Below are 16584 nucleotides of genomic sequence, written 5' to 3'. Positions count from 1 at the left end.
ATATTGCTTTTTTCTGGTGCTTTTTATTAGCATTCTTCATAAACTCGAAAATGAAAATGAAATGAGATAAGGTGGTTATGCATTTTATTGGGCCAACTAATTTGTTTTGTATTCTTTGAGACCCAGTAAGTAGCAATAAGCTAGCACAAGATTCATAAACAAGAACTCACCAAGGAAAATGGAAAATATGCAGAAAATCACATCAGTCCAGCAAAAACAACACTGAAAGCTCAAAACTGGAGCAAAGTGTTTGTGTTAAAATTCCTGTAAGATCAACAGGAGAGGTGTTGCTTCTCCAACCCCCCGCTCCTCTTGTTGTCTGACTCCAGATTCCCATCATCTTCAGCTAGCATGACCAATGGTGTTAAGGTCAAGGTGGTGGGAAATGCAGTTATCAGCGTTTGTAGGGCCACAGGTTCCCCATCCCTGATCTAAGCTATTAAAGCTCTTTCTTCCTGTTGAGCCATTTAGAAAGGCACCGTGTTTTTGTCCTTTCTAATCCTACCAGTTCTTCCAGATCACAATGCTTTCCATTCAAGGCCCGGCTCACAAATCATACGGCATCACACTGCCGTTTTCCCAGGCTAAACCAAGATCTTGGCATCATTTAAAACCCTCTGCCGGTTAGAATTTACTCACGTTGTTCTTCCCATTCATGGTCTTCCTTTTCATTCTGCGGGCTATATTGCTGGGCTTGCTTGAGGCTCAGGTACAGCTCTTGAGCTCTGCGTTCCTCCTGTTGCCGTATCTGCTCTTCACCTCTTTGCCTCTCTTCTTCCTCTCTTTTCTAAAAAAATAAAAAAGGATGGAGGGAATCAAACAGCAAATAAGGAAACTTCCTATGTGGGCGCCACTACCGAGAAGGCCCTCTGTCTGGTTCCCTGTAACCTCACTTCTCGCAATGAGGGAACCGCCAGAAGGCCCTCGGCGTTGGATCTCAGTGTCCGGGCTGAACGATGGGGGTGGAAACGCTCCTTCAGGTATACAGGACCAAGGCCGTTTAGGACTTTAAAGGTCAGCACCAACACTTTGAATTGTGCTCGGAAACGTACTGGGAGCCAATGCAGATCTCTCAGGACCGGTGTTATGTGGTCCTGGCGGCCACTCCCAGTCACCAGTCTAGCTGCCACATTCTGGATTAATTGCAGTTTCCGGGTCACCTTCAAAGGTAGCCCCACGTAGAGCGCATTGCAGTAGTCCAAGCGGGGGAAAATGAGAACGAAGAGCAAAGAAATAAATACTGGAAAGGAAGTATGCAGCCTCTCACTTCTCTAATTGTCCAAGACTTTCTGGAGAGAAAGCAATCCTATTGTTTGGAAATTACCGTATATACTTGAGTATAAGCCGACCCGAATATAAACCAAGGCACCTAATTTTACCACAAAAAACGGGAAAATTTATTGACTCGAGTATAAGCCGGTTTACCACACCACAAACCTCCTGGTGGGCCAGAGTGCATGTGTGTGCACGCGCATGTGCACACAGCAGAGGGGGCTTCTCTCTCCCCCCCAGCCCCTCCTGTCCCCCTGCCTACCAGAGTCTGGTGGCGGCAGCGGTGGAGGAAGAACAAGCAGCCCGAAAGGGGTGGGACCCTCACTCGAGTACAAGCCGGGGGGGCTTTTTCAGCATAAAAAATGTGCTGAAAAAGTCAGCTTATACATGAGTATATACGGTAAGTCCCATTGCACAAGATGGTGGCATGCCATTGAGTAAAGACAAGACAGACACAGGGCTCCTGGGGTCCTTGCTTCAAACAAGGACAAATAAATGAGCTACATATATATCTGTGCAAATGTAATGTCAGGAGTGTGCCCTAACTCTACGCAATTTGTCATAAAAGTTTCCACTAATTGCTGTATCCACACACAAACCAGATGAGCCGTTGACAGCAGAGAAATCCAAGAAGCTGCGCAGGAGACTTAAGAAATTGCTTTGTTTCTATGAAGAGCGTTGCCTTTTTGTTTCTTTACAGCTTGGTTCTCAGCGCTGTTGCACCTTGAGAGATGCTGGGTGCGTAGTGGGAGTTTTAGCACTGTCAACATTCAAAGATCTTTCAAAAGAAGATCCTACACTGTTTCTTCCTGACCTTTAAAATACCAGCAAGTGCTCAGGTTGCTTCACTGCTCAGAGACAAACATTTTTATTTATTTAAGAATACGGTTAAGGAGAGTTGGCACTTTCTATTAGTAAGGAGAGGGGAAGAAAATAAACAAAGACAGGTGTCTTAGGCTTCACAAGGATGGTTTCTCTAGATGGTTTCTGCCCAATGACATTTCAAAAATGACTGGAATAAAGTAAGCAATTTGCTAATTATAGGCAATTATGATATTCAAGGAATATAAAATTGGAAAGAGTGCAACTTTCTACCTTTGGGAAGTAATCAAGGTGTTATTCCAGGTGGTCTGAATACCGTTATAAGGGTGACATCTCGTTCAGCTTCAGTTAAGTAGGTATCATGAAATTTCGTACTTGCCGTTTATATCAGCTGGGAACTCAGCAACTTGTTTTACAGAGGATGTTGGTGCATGAAGAGACCCATGAAAGTTAACAAGACCCTGCAGGGTTTCCAGGCCAAAACCTAAGAGGGTTTCTCTCCCTTTAAGGTAGTTGTTCCTCAACCTTTTAATGCCCAGGGAAAAAATATTCGAGGCATACTCAACACAATGCAAAACTTAGTTAGCTTCTTTATCATCTCTAAGAATAATAGGTAGATATCCTTCTCACAATTCTGGGATGGCCCAGTTCATTGCCTTCAGCCTTCCAGTCAGTCATGGTCCAGAGACAACCTGCACTTTCTGTGCAACAGCCATAGAACAGGTTGCATAAGAAAGCCTACAGAACATCCTTCCTAGAGGTTACGTCTCTTCCCTCCCCTAACATAGGACAGTGGTTGCTGCATGTGGCTTATCTGCTCCTACAGATATAGTGGCAGACGTACTCAACGGGGGCAGATTTAGACACTGAGCCAAGAACTTGCTGTTTCAAAGCCAGGTAAGCAAGGCGCTGGACTTTGGGAAGGTGTGAGGCTCTGACAGGGTCCTATAGTCCTCCCCTCCCAAAACCTCATTAGCACTTTCCCAGCTTTGAGAAGGAAGTAGGAGGGCACTAGGATCCTGCCGGAGCCCTCATGCATCCTTCCCAAAGCCAGTTGCCTCTTTACCCACCTTTGGGAAGGCAGCGTGAGGGCTGAGTGGGGCACCAAATTTTGGCCTTGCACAGGGTGCCATAATACCTAAGTCCACCCTTGTAGTCAACATGGCAGTTCCAATGTTCAGTTCCCCTAACTAGTGTGCCCTGAATACAGTTTAGAAATCACTGCTTTAGAAATTCCTTTTAAAATGTGGCATGGCGCCTGGCAGACATCTCTATTCTACACAAGTCTGAAAGAGAACAATGGTGTGGACTTTTCCATGGCGCCGGAGCTGGAAACCATACATTTGTGTTAGTGGAACTTTTTCATTACTGAGGTTCTATTGAGACATTGTTACTCATAGTGTGTGAACATTATGCCCATTTTACAGTCATAAAACAGATGTCATCTACCGCATATGGTAATGGGACCTGTCACATAATAGATGCCGCTCTACAGGATCCTCTTATATTTGTTATGTTAATCAAGTAACGGCATACCAGCAAAAACTACGGTGGAGCCCTGAGAGGGCGGGAAGAGAATTATTTCCTAGTAAGAAAACTGTTTGCCTTCTTCAAGCATGGAGAGAGTTTTAATTAAAGTCAAAGGAGATATGTGCATAATAATAAAAAAGTTGTCCTTTATAATGCACAGCTCAGTTCTGATGCTATAAGAAGTAATTTCCTGTTCCTCCTCTAGCCTTCCTACCAAAACCAGGGTTGAAATCAACCCCAGGTTCACTTTTCATTACAGAATTTGAACAGAAGCAAACCTACAGTATAGTCCTTCTAGAATAGTGTCACCTGCATAGTAGTAAACAATATCCACACTTCAGCCACCTACGATTTACAGTTTTCCTTCTATAAACAAAAAGTGCTGAGGCAAAAATTAGTTAATGAACTCTGTTGATTTTTGCAATTGGGATGCTTTTTGCTGGGTATCAGTTAAAGTTAATACACTGGAGTAAAAAAGTCCCATGTAGTTTTTTCAAGCAAAAAAAAGTTAGGGCCCATGGAAACAGATAAGTGAATTTGTTATGGAACATTTCACCACCCTGAGACACACTGGAATTCAGCTTAGGGTAGCAAAATACCATATTAAATTGTCTGTGCCAGTTCCTTCATTTCTGTCTATGAAAGCTAGTACGTATAACAAAGAAACATTGAACATGCAATCTGTGGCGTTTGTACAGAGCCCCCGGTCGTCTCACGGACTATTGACCCGTACACCACTAATCCGCTGCCACCAACCAGGTCCTCCCTGGTAAAATCACTTCAGTCTCAGTCAGCTATTCAATTCATAAAGAAGAGTGTATTTTATTTCAGACTTAAAACAAAACTATTACAGCATTCCAAACAGTGTTCCTCTTTACTTTCTTAGTCTTATGTTCCTCTCTCTATCTCTGCTACCACCCCACACTCAGGGACCAACTGCCCTAACTGTCTTTCTATTACCAACTGCCTTTCCCAACCAGCCAACCCACTCAAACCGACCACCCACCCACGCACAACTCCCAACGAACTAACCCCCCAGAACTCCTCCCAGAACTCCTTTATAGACCCACTGACTCCACCCCCCCCTGGGTCCTGTCTGTGCAGCCTATTTAACTATTTCCCCTCCAGCACTCTCTCATATACGGTAACATCACACAATCCATTGGTGTTTGTTAATGTTTTGCCACAAACAGCACACTCCGAATTCACACCCAAAATTCTACGGGTTGGTTCGCATATGAATTTCCATCACTCGGTTACCACAACAGGGTGTGCAAATGACCCAGAACTATCCTGAGACATCCCAAAAGTGAATTATTACATCATCTCTTGCTTTCCAGTAGAGTCCATTCATAGACTCCTCTTCCAGCCACCATTATTACAATATTGCCAAGAGGAAGAAGGATTCCCTATTCACTTTGGTAAGTAAAGATATAATTTTTCTCGTCTGGCCAACTTTGGGATCCTGATATATAGCAGAAGGAATAAAAGTGATTTTTTTTGAGAGAGGGGTCCGATAATACTGTGTGATTAATGGTTAGACACCTTCTCACAATGGACAGCACACTTTCATTTCCCAAATCAAAATGCTTCCAGATGATGAAACTTTAATGGAGTTCATGGTTTTTGTTCTCTCTCTTCTGAAGATTGTTTCAGATATTGCCCCGGTCATTTTCCCAGGAAAAAATATATATTAATGGTGTATTAAATATTTTAAGCATTGTAAAATGAGCATGTTAACTGGTCTGCAACTGTTCCACCCCTGCTGAACCATTCATTAAAGTTTCGTTTCTTCATTTCTTCAAGCATGAACAGATTTGTAACTGAAGCACCCATGTGCATCCTTGTAATAGCATTTGTTCCTGTAGAGCAGTGGTGTCCAAACTTTTTTAAGAGGGCCAGATTTGAAGAAGTGAAGGGCTGTGAGGGCCGACCAAAGGGCCAACCAAGGTTATTGACCTTTTTTTAGAGTTGAAGTTGTTTTTTAGGATTTTAACCCATGAAATAAACTGCTACAGGGGCCAGATTAAACCGACTGAAGCAGACTTTGGAAATGTCTCCTGTAGAGGGAAGAAAGATCTGGGGGTGGTTCCAGACTAGTGTGTGTGGAATTGCAAGTGTCAGGAGGTATAGCAATTTTTTGTGTCTGTACATCCAGCCAAGTTCTATCCAACCCTAGTAGCCATGCTATAGTCATGTGGACATGAGACAGACAATTGGGTATAGGATGCTATATAAATTCTAACAACAACAACACCACACCCAAACATATTATTTTGGAGCACACATTCTTTTTTAAATCAAAGTTTATATGTGTACTAAACATTTCCTTATTTAAGTGCTATTGCAGGATTTTATTTTACTTTTTCAAAAGGCAAAAAAGCATTTTTTGTCACAAATTAAAAGTTTTTTTAAAAAAATAAACACTGCTAATAAGGTAATAGTGAAGATGTGTGCATACGTGGCAATATGCTCATATACTCAAAATGTCACTGCACACATCAAAACCATGACTCTTTAAAAAGATGGAAATGTCTACATTTGCAGACCCTACACTGCTCTTTCCACAACATCACCTTTTGTAAGCTCTCAAAATAGACAGAGTAAGCACGGGAAAACACAGGAGAACAACAGTTTGATGGTCACACCAAGTAGATTCCTGTAAAAAGTGAACAAACAAACTGTGGTAGTTCTGGAGTACCCAGAACACCTAGCATGGTGGCTCCTTGTATGTGGAACTTCCCCCCTACTAAGGTATATCTGATCTCATTTCTTTATAATTTTAGGTGACTAGCTGCATCCTTCTTGGCATTTGAAGGAGAGACCTGACTGCTGCTGCTATTAATTTTTTTCCTTTTCCTTTTTCTTTTTTTTTTGGAGGGGGAGTTTGTGATTTGTTTTAAGAGTTGCATTATTTTACAAATTTTTAAGAACCTGTTTGCTTGTTGCACAAAGGGCGGTGAATAGATTATCTTTAAAAATTGGCACTTTGTACCAGCATCATCTCAAAGGGCAAATCCACCATTTCGTAAAGTAACCAGACCTGACCTCAATCATTTGTACTCTGGTCAACTCCTGCTAAAGGGGGAGAGCGGGGCAGGGAGTGGAAATCCTAGAGAACAACAAAAAAAAATTTTTAAGAAGAAGAAGAGTTTGGATTTGATATCCCACCTTTCACTCCCTTTAAGGAGTCTCAAAGCAGCTAACATTCTCCTTTCCCTTCCTCCCCCACAACAAACACTCTGTGAGGTGAGTGGGGCTGAGAGACTTCAAAGAAGTGTGACTGGCCCAAGGTCACCCAGCAGCTGCATGTGGAGGAGCGGAGACGCGAACCCGGTTCCCCAGATTACGAGACTACCGCTCTTAACCACTACACCACACTGGCTCTCACTACTACTAACATACTAATGTTAGTGGAGGTGGCATTTGACCCATCCACTTTAGTAGCCAAGGAAGCTGTTGTGAGGTTTTCTGCTGAACCTCTTACAGCTTATCTGTATGGATCGCTACGTATGAAACATTTCCACCCATTGCGCTTGTGGAAAGTGCCGTTTGATTCTAGCACACAGGCTGAGCAGCTGTTTTTGAGGGCAGGTGGGTCATCCAAGGTCAAGAGGCTTTTGCACTTTAGGGGGCAGAGGTGTATTATAACTGCTCATTAAATCTGGAGTACAGTCTTAACAAAGCCACTCATATGCTCCCTTACAAAAGGGGGGGGAGTTGCAGAGCACCTCATTTCATGAAGCACAGGAAGACTAATTGTGAATCTGCCAAAAAAAAGGGGTTGTGCACAAGGGAACAGATAAAGAAACTGTTGTTCTGCGTGTGTCTTCCACCAACTAGACTCCAGTTTTTTATTTGTAGGAAACAGGAGAAAAACAGCTTTCATCTTCTACTAGGGTTGCTAGGTTGCAACCTTGGACCTCTAAATCTCTAACTTAATTGGGAGATAAGGTACTTGCGGCTTCTCCTGCAATGTGTTCCTGCTCCCCGGTTTTTTTCATCCACATTTCATCTCTGCAAGCTATAGCAAACAGGGCTCTGGTTATGTCAAACCACAGGCAGGGTGGAGGAAGAGGGGGTGGGAAAGAATCACATCAAAGGGGAAAGGAGGAGGAGAAATGCCTGCTTCATCTTCTGGTTGAGTGGCAGATTAAAAAGTTCCAAGGGAAGTCTCCAGGACCCAGATCCAACCTGGTGGCTCTTCCATTTCCCACATTATCCTTGCAGCCACTTCCTCCCATCCCTGCGCCAAATCCCCACCTTCTGCCTACAAAGTCCACAGCTTTGCTGCAGTAAAGAAGAGCTCAAATCCAAATCTTTCAAAAGAAGCTATAGAAAACACACTAAATACAGCTTCTCAGAGTGGCTGGGGAAACTCAGCCAGATGGGTGGGGTATTATTATTATTATTATTATTATTATTATTATTATTATTATTTGAAATGCATTCCTGTGGAGCCAACTAGAAAATGCACACAAGTACATTTTTTTTCACACACTTCAGGTTCAGTTGGAATTGAATAAAATACAAGACATGGAGCACAAACAGCTTCAACTTGGGGGGGCCCACCCCCTCAAATATCTTATTGGAGGGGAAGAAGGGATCTCGGGCCCTAGGAATTGGTTCCTATAATAAGAACTTTTTAGGATCTTACAAATCTGGAATTTGTAGGTTGGGGTTCATGTTACCAATGGTTTTCAATAGTTTTCAAATGACGCCAATATTTCTCCCCCCCCCCCATACACACACATGTAGAAAAACAACTCAGTGTAGGTGGTCTTGCTCAGAAATGGACCAAAAGGAAAATATTTAAGTGCTCTCTTCCCCAGTGCTAGTTCTCCTATCAAATCTGAACTTCTGCCATGTGCCATCAGTCCCTAACATGTGTTAATTTTCAATTTTGGATATATCCTGGGCATGAAACTAGATGTGATGTTTGTTGCAGGTCTCCCATTTCCTGGAACATTTAGTCAATAGTTCTTATTAGGCAGAGTGAGACAGCTGCCTCAAGCAGCAAATGAAGAATGGTAGCGAGAGGTTGAAGAACATGCCACATGATCTGTCTGTGTCCACCTAAGCTAGTCAGCTACCCTTGAGTGACTGGATTACACTGTCCAGTCCAGTAATGATGAAAACCTCAGCTGCCAGTCCAGTCAGCTTCTGTATGTGGAATGGAGAAGGGTGGACATTTGTCCTTCAACTACAGCAGCAAAATGTATTGGGTCACCTCTGGTCACCATCACTGGGTGGCTGCTACTGGCAGGGGCAAAAAAACTTTGGGAAGTGCCACAGGTAAATCTGGGGGGAAATAAGCTGGAGAATATTACACAGGGCTGCTCTTTTCAGCTACCACACATCCTAAGGGCCAACTCCATTTGTACATATCACCTCAGAGATAGCCTTCACCATAAGTGAAAATGCTGTGATATTCCAAGAGAGTCTTGCCATCCCAGGAAGATCGATGGCAGAATGCAAACATATAAGTTCAGGGAGTCAACAAACCTTTAGTTCCTCCTGGATTTTCTCCTCCATCATTTTGGCTGCTTTGCGATCTTCTGTCTCTATCTTCCACTTCTCTGCCACGATTCGAGCTTTCTCCTTCGCCATAGCATCTCGAAATTTCTTTGTGATTTCCGCTTCTTTTTGCTTCCTTTAAAAAAGAGGAGCAGGTAGGCACGTAAAAAGAAGTAAAAACAGCAAAGTGAATTGTGACTCCTTAAAAGCTCACAAGTTTATTTTGAGGTATGCCAGGGATTAGGAAACACACAGACTTGGTGGGCCAGATCTTTACCTCCCCACCCACCAGTCAAAGTTGGCCTGCAGGATGGACAGAGATAAAGACCAAGCAAGATTGAATTACACACTCATGAACTGATGTGCAGGGAGTCCTGCTTTCCAGCTGCAGGATCCAGCTACATCTCTGCCTGCCCCACATATGACATCTGCTATGGGCCCAATGGGAAGACCTAGTGGCCCAAATTTGGCCTGCAGAGTAGAGACGTGGGGCTACCTTTGAAGGTGACCCGGAAACTACAACTAATCCAGAATGTGGCAGCTAGACTGGTGACTGGGGGGGCGGCCGCCAAGACCACATAACACTGGTCTTGAAAGACCTACATTGGCTCCCAGTACGTTTCTGAGCACAATTCGAAGTGTTGGTGTTGTCCTTTAAATCCCTAAACGGCCTCGGCCCAGTATACCTGAAGGAGCGTCTCCACCCCCATCATTCTGCCCGGACGCTGAGGTCCAGCGCAAAGGGCCTTCTGGCGGTTCCCTCATTGCGAGAAACAAAGCTACAGGGAACCAGGCAGAGGGCCTTCTCAGTAGTGGCGCCCGCCCTGTGGAACGCCCTTCCATCAGATGTCAAAGAGATAAACAACTACCTGACATTCAGAAGACATCTTAAGGCAGCCCTGTTCAGGGAAGTTTTTAATGTGTGTCATCTTAGTGTATTTTTTGTCTTTGTGAAAGCCGCCCAGAGTGGCTGGGGAAACCCAGCCAGATGGGCGGGGTACAAATAAATTATTATTATTATTATTATTATTATTATTATTATTATTATTATTTCCTTCCTCCCCTCTATATATATATACCTGCCAACCAAGGATAACATTTTACTCCCAATAGGTTGCCTGTAGTGTCATGAGAGTGGGGGCAGGATCTCAGACTGTAATTCACAGCAAGATATCACTGAGACTGGTAATTATTGGCATTCTTTCATGCAACCACCCTACTGTCTGAGAGACAAAACCTCAGAACTGAAGACTAAAGCTCCATGGATTCAGATGATTCCCAACAACAATGGAAACACAGAGGTCCATGTATTTACAACCTCTTCATCCATATAGAGGTCTTTGTGGGTATCAAAGATCATGGCAAAAACTGGAAAAGATTCCTGATTAAAGCAAGAGACATAATATACTTAAGATTTTTTTAAAAAAAAACTTAAATGCAAATTGATTAGGTTTTATGGCTTTGTTGGTTGGTTGGGTTTTTGTTTTGTTTAGCACTAATGTCATAGCTGACCTAACCAAAGTGGGTTATTTATAACAAAAGCAAAGATGGATCTACTTGATATTTTAGATTAAAAATTGAAAACGGTTTTGAAATGAAAGCATTGTCCTATACTTTGAGGAGACAGTGTTCTAGAAATGTGAGCCTCCTTATCCAACATCGCTGACATGAGTAACTTTGGTTTTGCAAAATGCTCACCATAATTCTTCTGCTTCCTTCTGGGCTTGTTGTCTGGCTCTTTCTGCAATAAGTTCCTCTGTAAGCTGCTCATAAGGCTTGTCTCCAGGAGCTTCTCCCATAATCCAAACCCAGACCTCACCATCAGTCCCACAGAGCCACTGCACTCGTTTGTCATTACCTGCAAGAGCCGTCAAAATACACAATAAAAAGGCTTTACAACAAGGGAATGATGTTCTCAAGAGTCAATAACACACAGTCGGCACAAGGATCAAAATACAAATCATGGACCTAAGCACATGAGCTGTTTCACAGAAGCGAAGCCAACCTTCATATGTTACACCAACCCTGTGCTTATTTGTGGCAACACTCTGAGTGAACATCAGGACCAGCAACTAACCTCCTGGGAGCTAAGCTGCAGGCTTCAATTTCTGAGCCATCACTTCTCTTTTGGTAAAAAAAGAAAAGAAAAGAAAGAAAGCGGCAGACTCCCATCAGCTTCACCAGTTTGTTTTACTCACTTCCTTGCCTTTCCCTGCTCCCATATAAACTTCCCTTTCCTGCTATTGCACTTGGTTTTGTGCAACAAAGCAGTTTACTGCTGACTTCATAATGCTGGCTGTTGATCACTCAAGATGACATCACAATACATCACCGGAGGTAAAAAATACAGTCTTTTGAAGTGTGAAATCTTTCTGTAAATGCAGAACTGTGTGAAGGAGGCTACCCATAACCTTTTCCCGAGTCTGTTACAACAGGATATATGCCCAGGCTACCCAGGAAGAACAAGACACACCAAACCTATCAAACAGAATTGGGTTAGAAGTTAAAATTATGTTTTGAGTTCCTGAGCAAGAATCATGTGAAATGAATATAGATATACAATATAAACCTCAAATGATCCCAGAAGTTCCCACAGCTCTGGTCATTAACATTATGGAGTCAATCTTGTCTGAAAAACATACTTAGGTCTCTTAAATGGAAACTGCTTCCTTGTCAAGATATGTGCAGAAATTAATTGATTTTATTTTATTTAGAGAGCATGAGACAATGACACTGCACATGTGTAATGGCACACGTTCCTAAATAAGTGTGGCACAAGTTCTATTTTGATGGAAACAGCAAGGTTAAAAGTTGCAGCCCTATGAAGTGAAAATGTCACCAGCTGCCACTGAATGGTCAGAACTGAATGAAAAAAAGAAAAATCAGAGTCTGCAAAAATTAAACAGAAATCTCATAAAAAGCATGGTGGCCGTCGGGTGGGGGAGAGTTGATAGCAGCTCCTACTTTGAAGAAACAGAACAGCTACCAAATCAAAAAGTTAATATAATTGTATAAATAAAACATGAAGGGATGTTTCCATACATATACAAAAAGGCAGTGAAGAGAAAGAAAAAAGTTGTTCAATTTAAGTCAAGCCAGAGAAAAATGATAAAAGTCCCAAAGCAGATCGACTGAAAATAATGTTTATGTGTGGGGAAAGAAATGTGTGTGTGAGAGAGGGGAATCATGGGGAAATACTGTCTAATAACTGTTTGAAACCGTATCAATAACTAGGGGCATGCAATGGCCACAAAAATCGATTTGTGTTTGTATTTGTAGATCAGGGTGCTTGAGACAGTTTGAGAGCTGTTTGGTGCCTTCCTGTTTGGGACCAAATTAGATCTGATTAAAACAAAACTCTCCCCGCCCACATTCAATTATGGGGAATTTAAAAAAAAAGACTAAAACTCCACACACACACACACACACACACACACACACTTTTTCACAGAAGTGAATGAAAATCGCAGGCATACAAGCCCCTCCAGAGTGGATTAAGCCTGCCAAATCATAGGCAGACACATTCCATGAGTTTTGTGCAAGAAATCTTTGAAGTTTGATCTTTAATTGTTATTATTTTTGATATCTGTATCTTGTTTTCTGCCAGAAATGGAGGCATGATCAGCCCTGTTGAAAAGATGAAGCCTGCCAAATTTCAGAATTATAAGTGCAGTGATTCTTCTTCAAGAACATACTTGGGGGGGGGGGAGAGGTTACAATAGAAATCATAGGGTGACCAGGATACTGAAGTAATTAGTATAGATCCCAAAGAAATTCTGAAGTGGGGAAAATATTACCCACCTACCTGGCACCCAGAAAAGACCCTGTTACCACAAAGTTTGTTGGTACGGTGGGCTTCTGCTCTCCCCCTGGGATTTTTGGGGATATAGCCACTTCTCCCAGGGAGAGAGACATGAAAGGGTGATGGTAGGAAAAAACAGAACAGATCAGTGTGAAAAACAAACACTTTTTAATATTTTGCTCAACATCTCTCCCACAAATTACCGTGGTTCGAGTGCCATGGGATAATTAACTGTGATTAAAGCCTAGACAAAAGATTCCCTGCATCTTTCCACCACTTAAGTTCAGGATGTTTTGCTATCAGCTTCATTTTGCTTTTACTGTATTTCATTTTATTTTAACGCAGTGATAGCTTTGAAAATGCTGGGGGGGGGCGCACCTGACTTCACAGAGTAACTTGGGGCTTTAGGGAGCCCCTTATCTGACTCAAAAGCTCTTGTTAAACAGCATGCTCCAACTCAGGCATGTGGAAACCTCGTCCATATCACTCCTATCTGCCTCATAATTCAGGAAGTAAATGAAGTTCACACACACCCCCTACCAGGAACCAAGTAGAGGGGTTCATACAGTAAAGTGTCAAGAAGCAGAAGCAGTATAAATATAACATCCAAAAAAATGGGAGAAATTCACAAGTCAGCAAAGTATAAACAAAGTTGTTTATGTGTCTCCCTAAAGGCAGAAACAATAGGGCAAAGACAGTGATAACAGTGCACTTTTTTGTGGAAACCAATTTTAAAACTCCACATGGACATGGAGTATAATGTTTTCATATACAGGAAACAGTATGTCATAACAACAAACCTGTATCCCGAAGAATAGCTTGTGAGCGGTTTTAGATATATTAGAACCAAGTGATTTAAGAATGCAATGAGCAGAAAATCAAGAACTGTTTTAACCTTGCTCATCAAACAAATGAATTCAGATGTATTTATTTGTGTCAGAATGTTGCATTTAGACCTAGAATAATTAAAGTAATCCCAAGAATATTCCATCAGCCATGAAAAGAGGAGGCATAACAACACTCCTCAAACTGGAAAAGGTTTTTGAAGTGTATGCTTGTACACAGGCAATAGAGAAGTACAACTGGGGCTTTTTTTCAGCCAGAACTTGCCGGAACTCGGTTCCGGCATGTCTCAGGTGGGCGCTAGTGCCATTAAAAGAGAACAAGGGGGGTGTCTATGGTGCATTCAGGCACCTCTTTTTCTAGGAAAAAAATAGAACTGCCTACAACCTAATACATTTTCACCCACATAAACGTTGGCGTGTGTTCAAATGCTGCTTTTCATGAAACAAAATTTTGAAGAAGTACAAGGCACATGATTGTGCAAATCTAGCACATTTGGAAGACAGTGTCCAACACTATGATGAATCAACAACATACATTTATGCTAGATATATATTGGGCCTAATGAAGTTATGTGATACTTTTTAAAAATAGAAACATTTATAACCCACCCTTTGGTCCCAGTTGGAATAGATTCCAATAATTTAAAATCAGAATAAAAAATTTTGATGGAGCAGATTGAGGTACTTTCATATATCCCTGCATCATGCGCACCAATAAAAGACAGAAGGAATCTAAAACATGGGACACTTACATTTAAAGTAAGGTGAACTTTAATGCTTGGTCATGTTCTCTAGGATCCTGAATTCAGCAACACAGTCGAGATGATGGTAGGTGTCAGGGAACTGCCATCGGAGGGACAGGTGGTGGAGGGGCTCAGGGAGGAAGGAAGAGACTCAACAGCTGAAGCAGGAACCAGCAGGGGGAGGAGTGGATCTCTGAGGGAATGCGAGCAGGAGGGAGGGCTCAGAGACGCTTCCAGCGAGAACAGTGGGGAGGTATCTGAAGCTCCCATAGGGAGACCCACGCCTCGCCGGAAACTGTCACGCCGTGAGTCCAGAAGGCGGGTTTCCGTTAAGGAGCTCTTATGTTGGAGACGATTCCAAAAACAACCACTGTCGGAATCTACAAGTGACTAGGGCAGACATGTTTGTGGAGCTCTGTCACACACAGAGGTTTGTGGAGTGGCACAAACTCTGAGGGAGCACGATTTTATGCACAAGCAGCTAATCATCCCATCACAGCATTCTGACAGTCTTTGTAAGCTGTTTGTGCAGGAGCAGGCATCATGAGCGACCCAGCCGGAACCGAAGGAGCAGGGGTTGGAGCTGGTCCAAGCTTGGAAGAAAGGTACCGAGCGTTGGAAATCCAACTTGCGCTGCAGACGGCGAGGCTTGAGGAGAGAAGGGCTCAGGATGCAGACAAGAAGGGGAGAGCCACCCAGTTCACCAGAAAGGTACCAGGATTGGTGCAGAAGTTTGGGGGGGACCCCAAGGACTACCATGCCTTTAGGACAGAGATGCAATATGCCCTTAATGTGCAGTTTGATGAATTCCCTGATGAGGAATCGCGAGTTGCTTTCGTGATTGGGCATCTTGAGAGGGGGGCAAGGGACTGGGTTAGACCCCTGATGGCAACGCATAATGACGTCCTAAAGGACACCATGAAGTTCTTTCGTGCAATGGATATCATGTTTTCCAGCGATATTGAGGAGGGAGTGGTGCGCAGACAGCTAATGGCTTGCAAGCAGGGGAGCAGATCTGTCCGTGAGTACTGGACTGAGTTTACCATGCTGGTTCACAGATTGGGGTGGGATTTATCGGCGGCACCCATTCAGATGCTATTTGAAGAAGGTCTTTCTTCGGCTGTGAAAGACGAACTGTCCCGGAGCCCCAGGGCGGTGTCTATGGATCAGCTGACCAAATCTGCGCTGACCATAGGAGCGCGCCAGGAGGCAAGAGCCTTGGAGAGGCGGGAAGGTAAAGGGGAACGTTGGAAGGAGTTCCGCATTCCAGACATTCCTGAGCCAGCTTTCCCGCCGGCAGAGCCGATGGAAATCGGAACAGCGCGCGCGCGCGCAGTTTCAAAGCCCAGCGAAGGGGGTAGGAAGGAGGGAAAAGGCGCCCGGAAATGCTATCTCTGCCAACAGCCAGGTCACTTTGCCAGAGTCTGCCCCCAGAGGAAGGAATGGCAAGGAATGGTGGGAGCTGTTGAGGGAGGAGTGGAAGAGATATCGGAGCAAGTAAAAGCCAACGCCTGGCTGCCACCGTCAGGGCACAGCAGCCAGGCCAAAGAGCAGTGAAAGTGCCCACGCCAGAACCCCCCAAACCTGCCCTAGTGATAGAGGTGTCACTAGAGTTGCAAAACGGATACCCTCTGAAGATTAAGGCGCTGTTGGACTCAGGCAGCTCCTGCAATTTCATGAGCAAGGAGTTTGCAGCTGAACACCAGATACAGACGATCCCTTTAAGCAACCCCCTACAGGTGACCACGATCGATGGCAGGGAGCTGTTGGGAGGGGAAGTCAGCTTGCAGACCGTCCCAATGACAATGAAGGTGGCAAGGCACACGGAACTGATAGCGTTTAATGTGGCTACCTTGGGAGGGGCTCCCATTATTTTGGGGATGAGCTGGCTGGCGTTACATGATCCACTGGTGGGCTGGCATCAGAGAGTGGTTTCCTTTGGTTCCGCACATTGCTTAGAACACTGCAGGGAGGGAAAAGGTTCAGCAGGAGCCCAAGCTACCCTAGCAGGGACGGAAGTAACGGAGAAAGTGAAGGTACCACAACAATACGC

General features: G+C 43.7%; 1 protein-coding gene across 6 annotated transcripts in view; it reads right to left on the bottom strand.

Annotated features, from left to right (window-relative positions):
* The window catches only part of SH2D4B (SH2 domain containing 4B), an 89750-nt gene that overhangs the window by 46786 nt on the left and 26380 nt on the right, over positions 1-16584 (bottom strand). For 4 of the 6 annotated variants that reach the window (XR_014525919.1, XM_083502759.1, XM_083502758.1 and 1 more), the window contains exons 2-4: positions 10840-10999; positions 9130-9277; positions 640-787 (exon numbers count right to left, since the gene is read on the bottom strand). Coding sequence is in view for 5 of the 6 variants with exons in the window: in XM_083502759.1 (XP_083358885.1) it covers positions 640-787; positions 9130-9277; positions 10840-10999 (456 nt within the window). In the remaining variant the exon portion in view is untranslated. Of the gene's footprint in view, positions 1-639; positions 788-9129; positions 9278-10839; positions 11000-11218; positions 11357-16584 lie in introns of those variants that run through there. The other 2 variants (XM_083502761.1, XM_083502760.1) reach the window with 2 other exon arrangements.

This window comes from Podarcis liolepis (assembly GCF_965112155.1).
Source record: "Podarcis liolepis genome assembly, chromosome: 5".
In the NCBI taxonomy this organism is placed as follows: Eukaryota; Metazoa; Chordata; class Lepidosauria; order Squamata; family Lacertidae; genus Podarcis; species Podarcis liolepis.
Note: the sequence above shows the minus strand (reverse complement) of the source record. Positions and strands in the feature narration are given on the sequence as shown.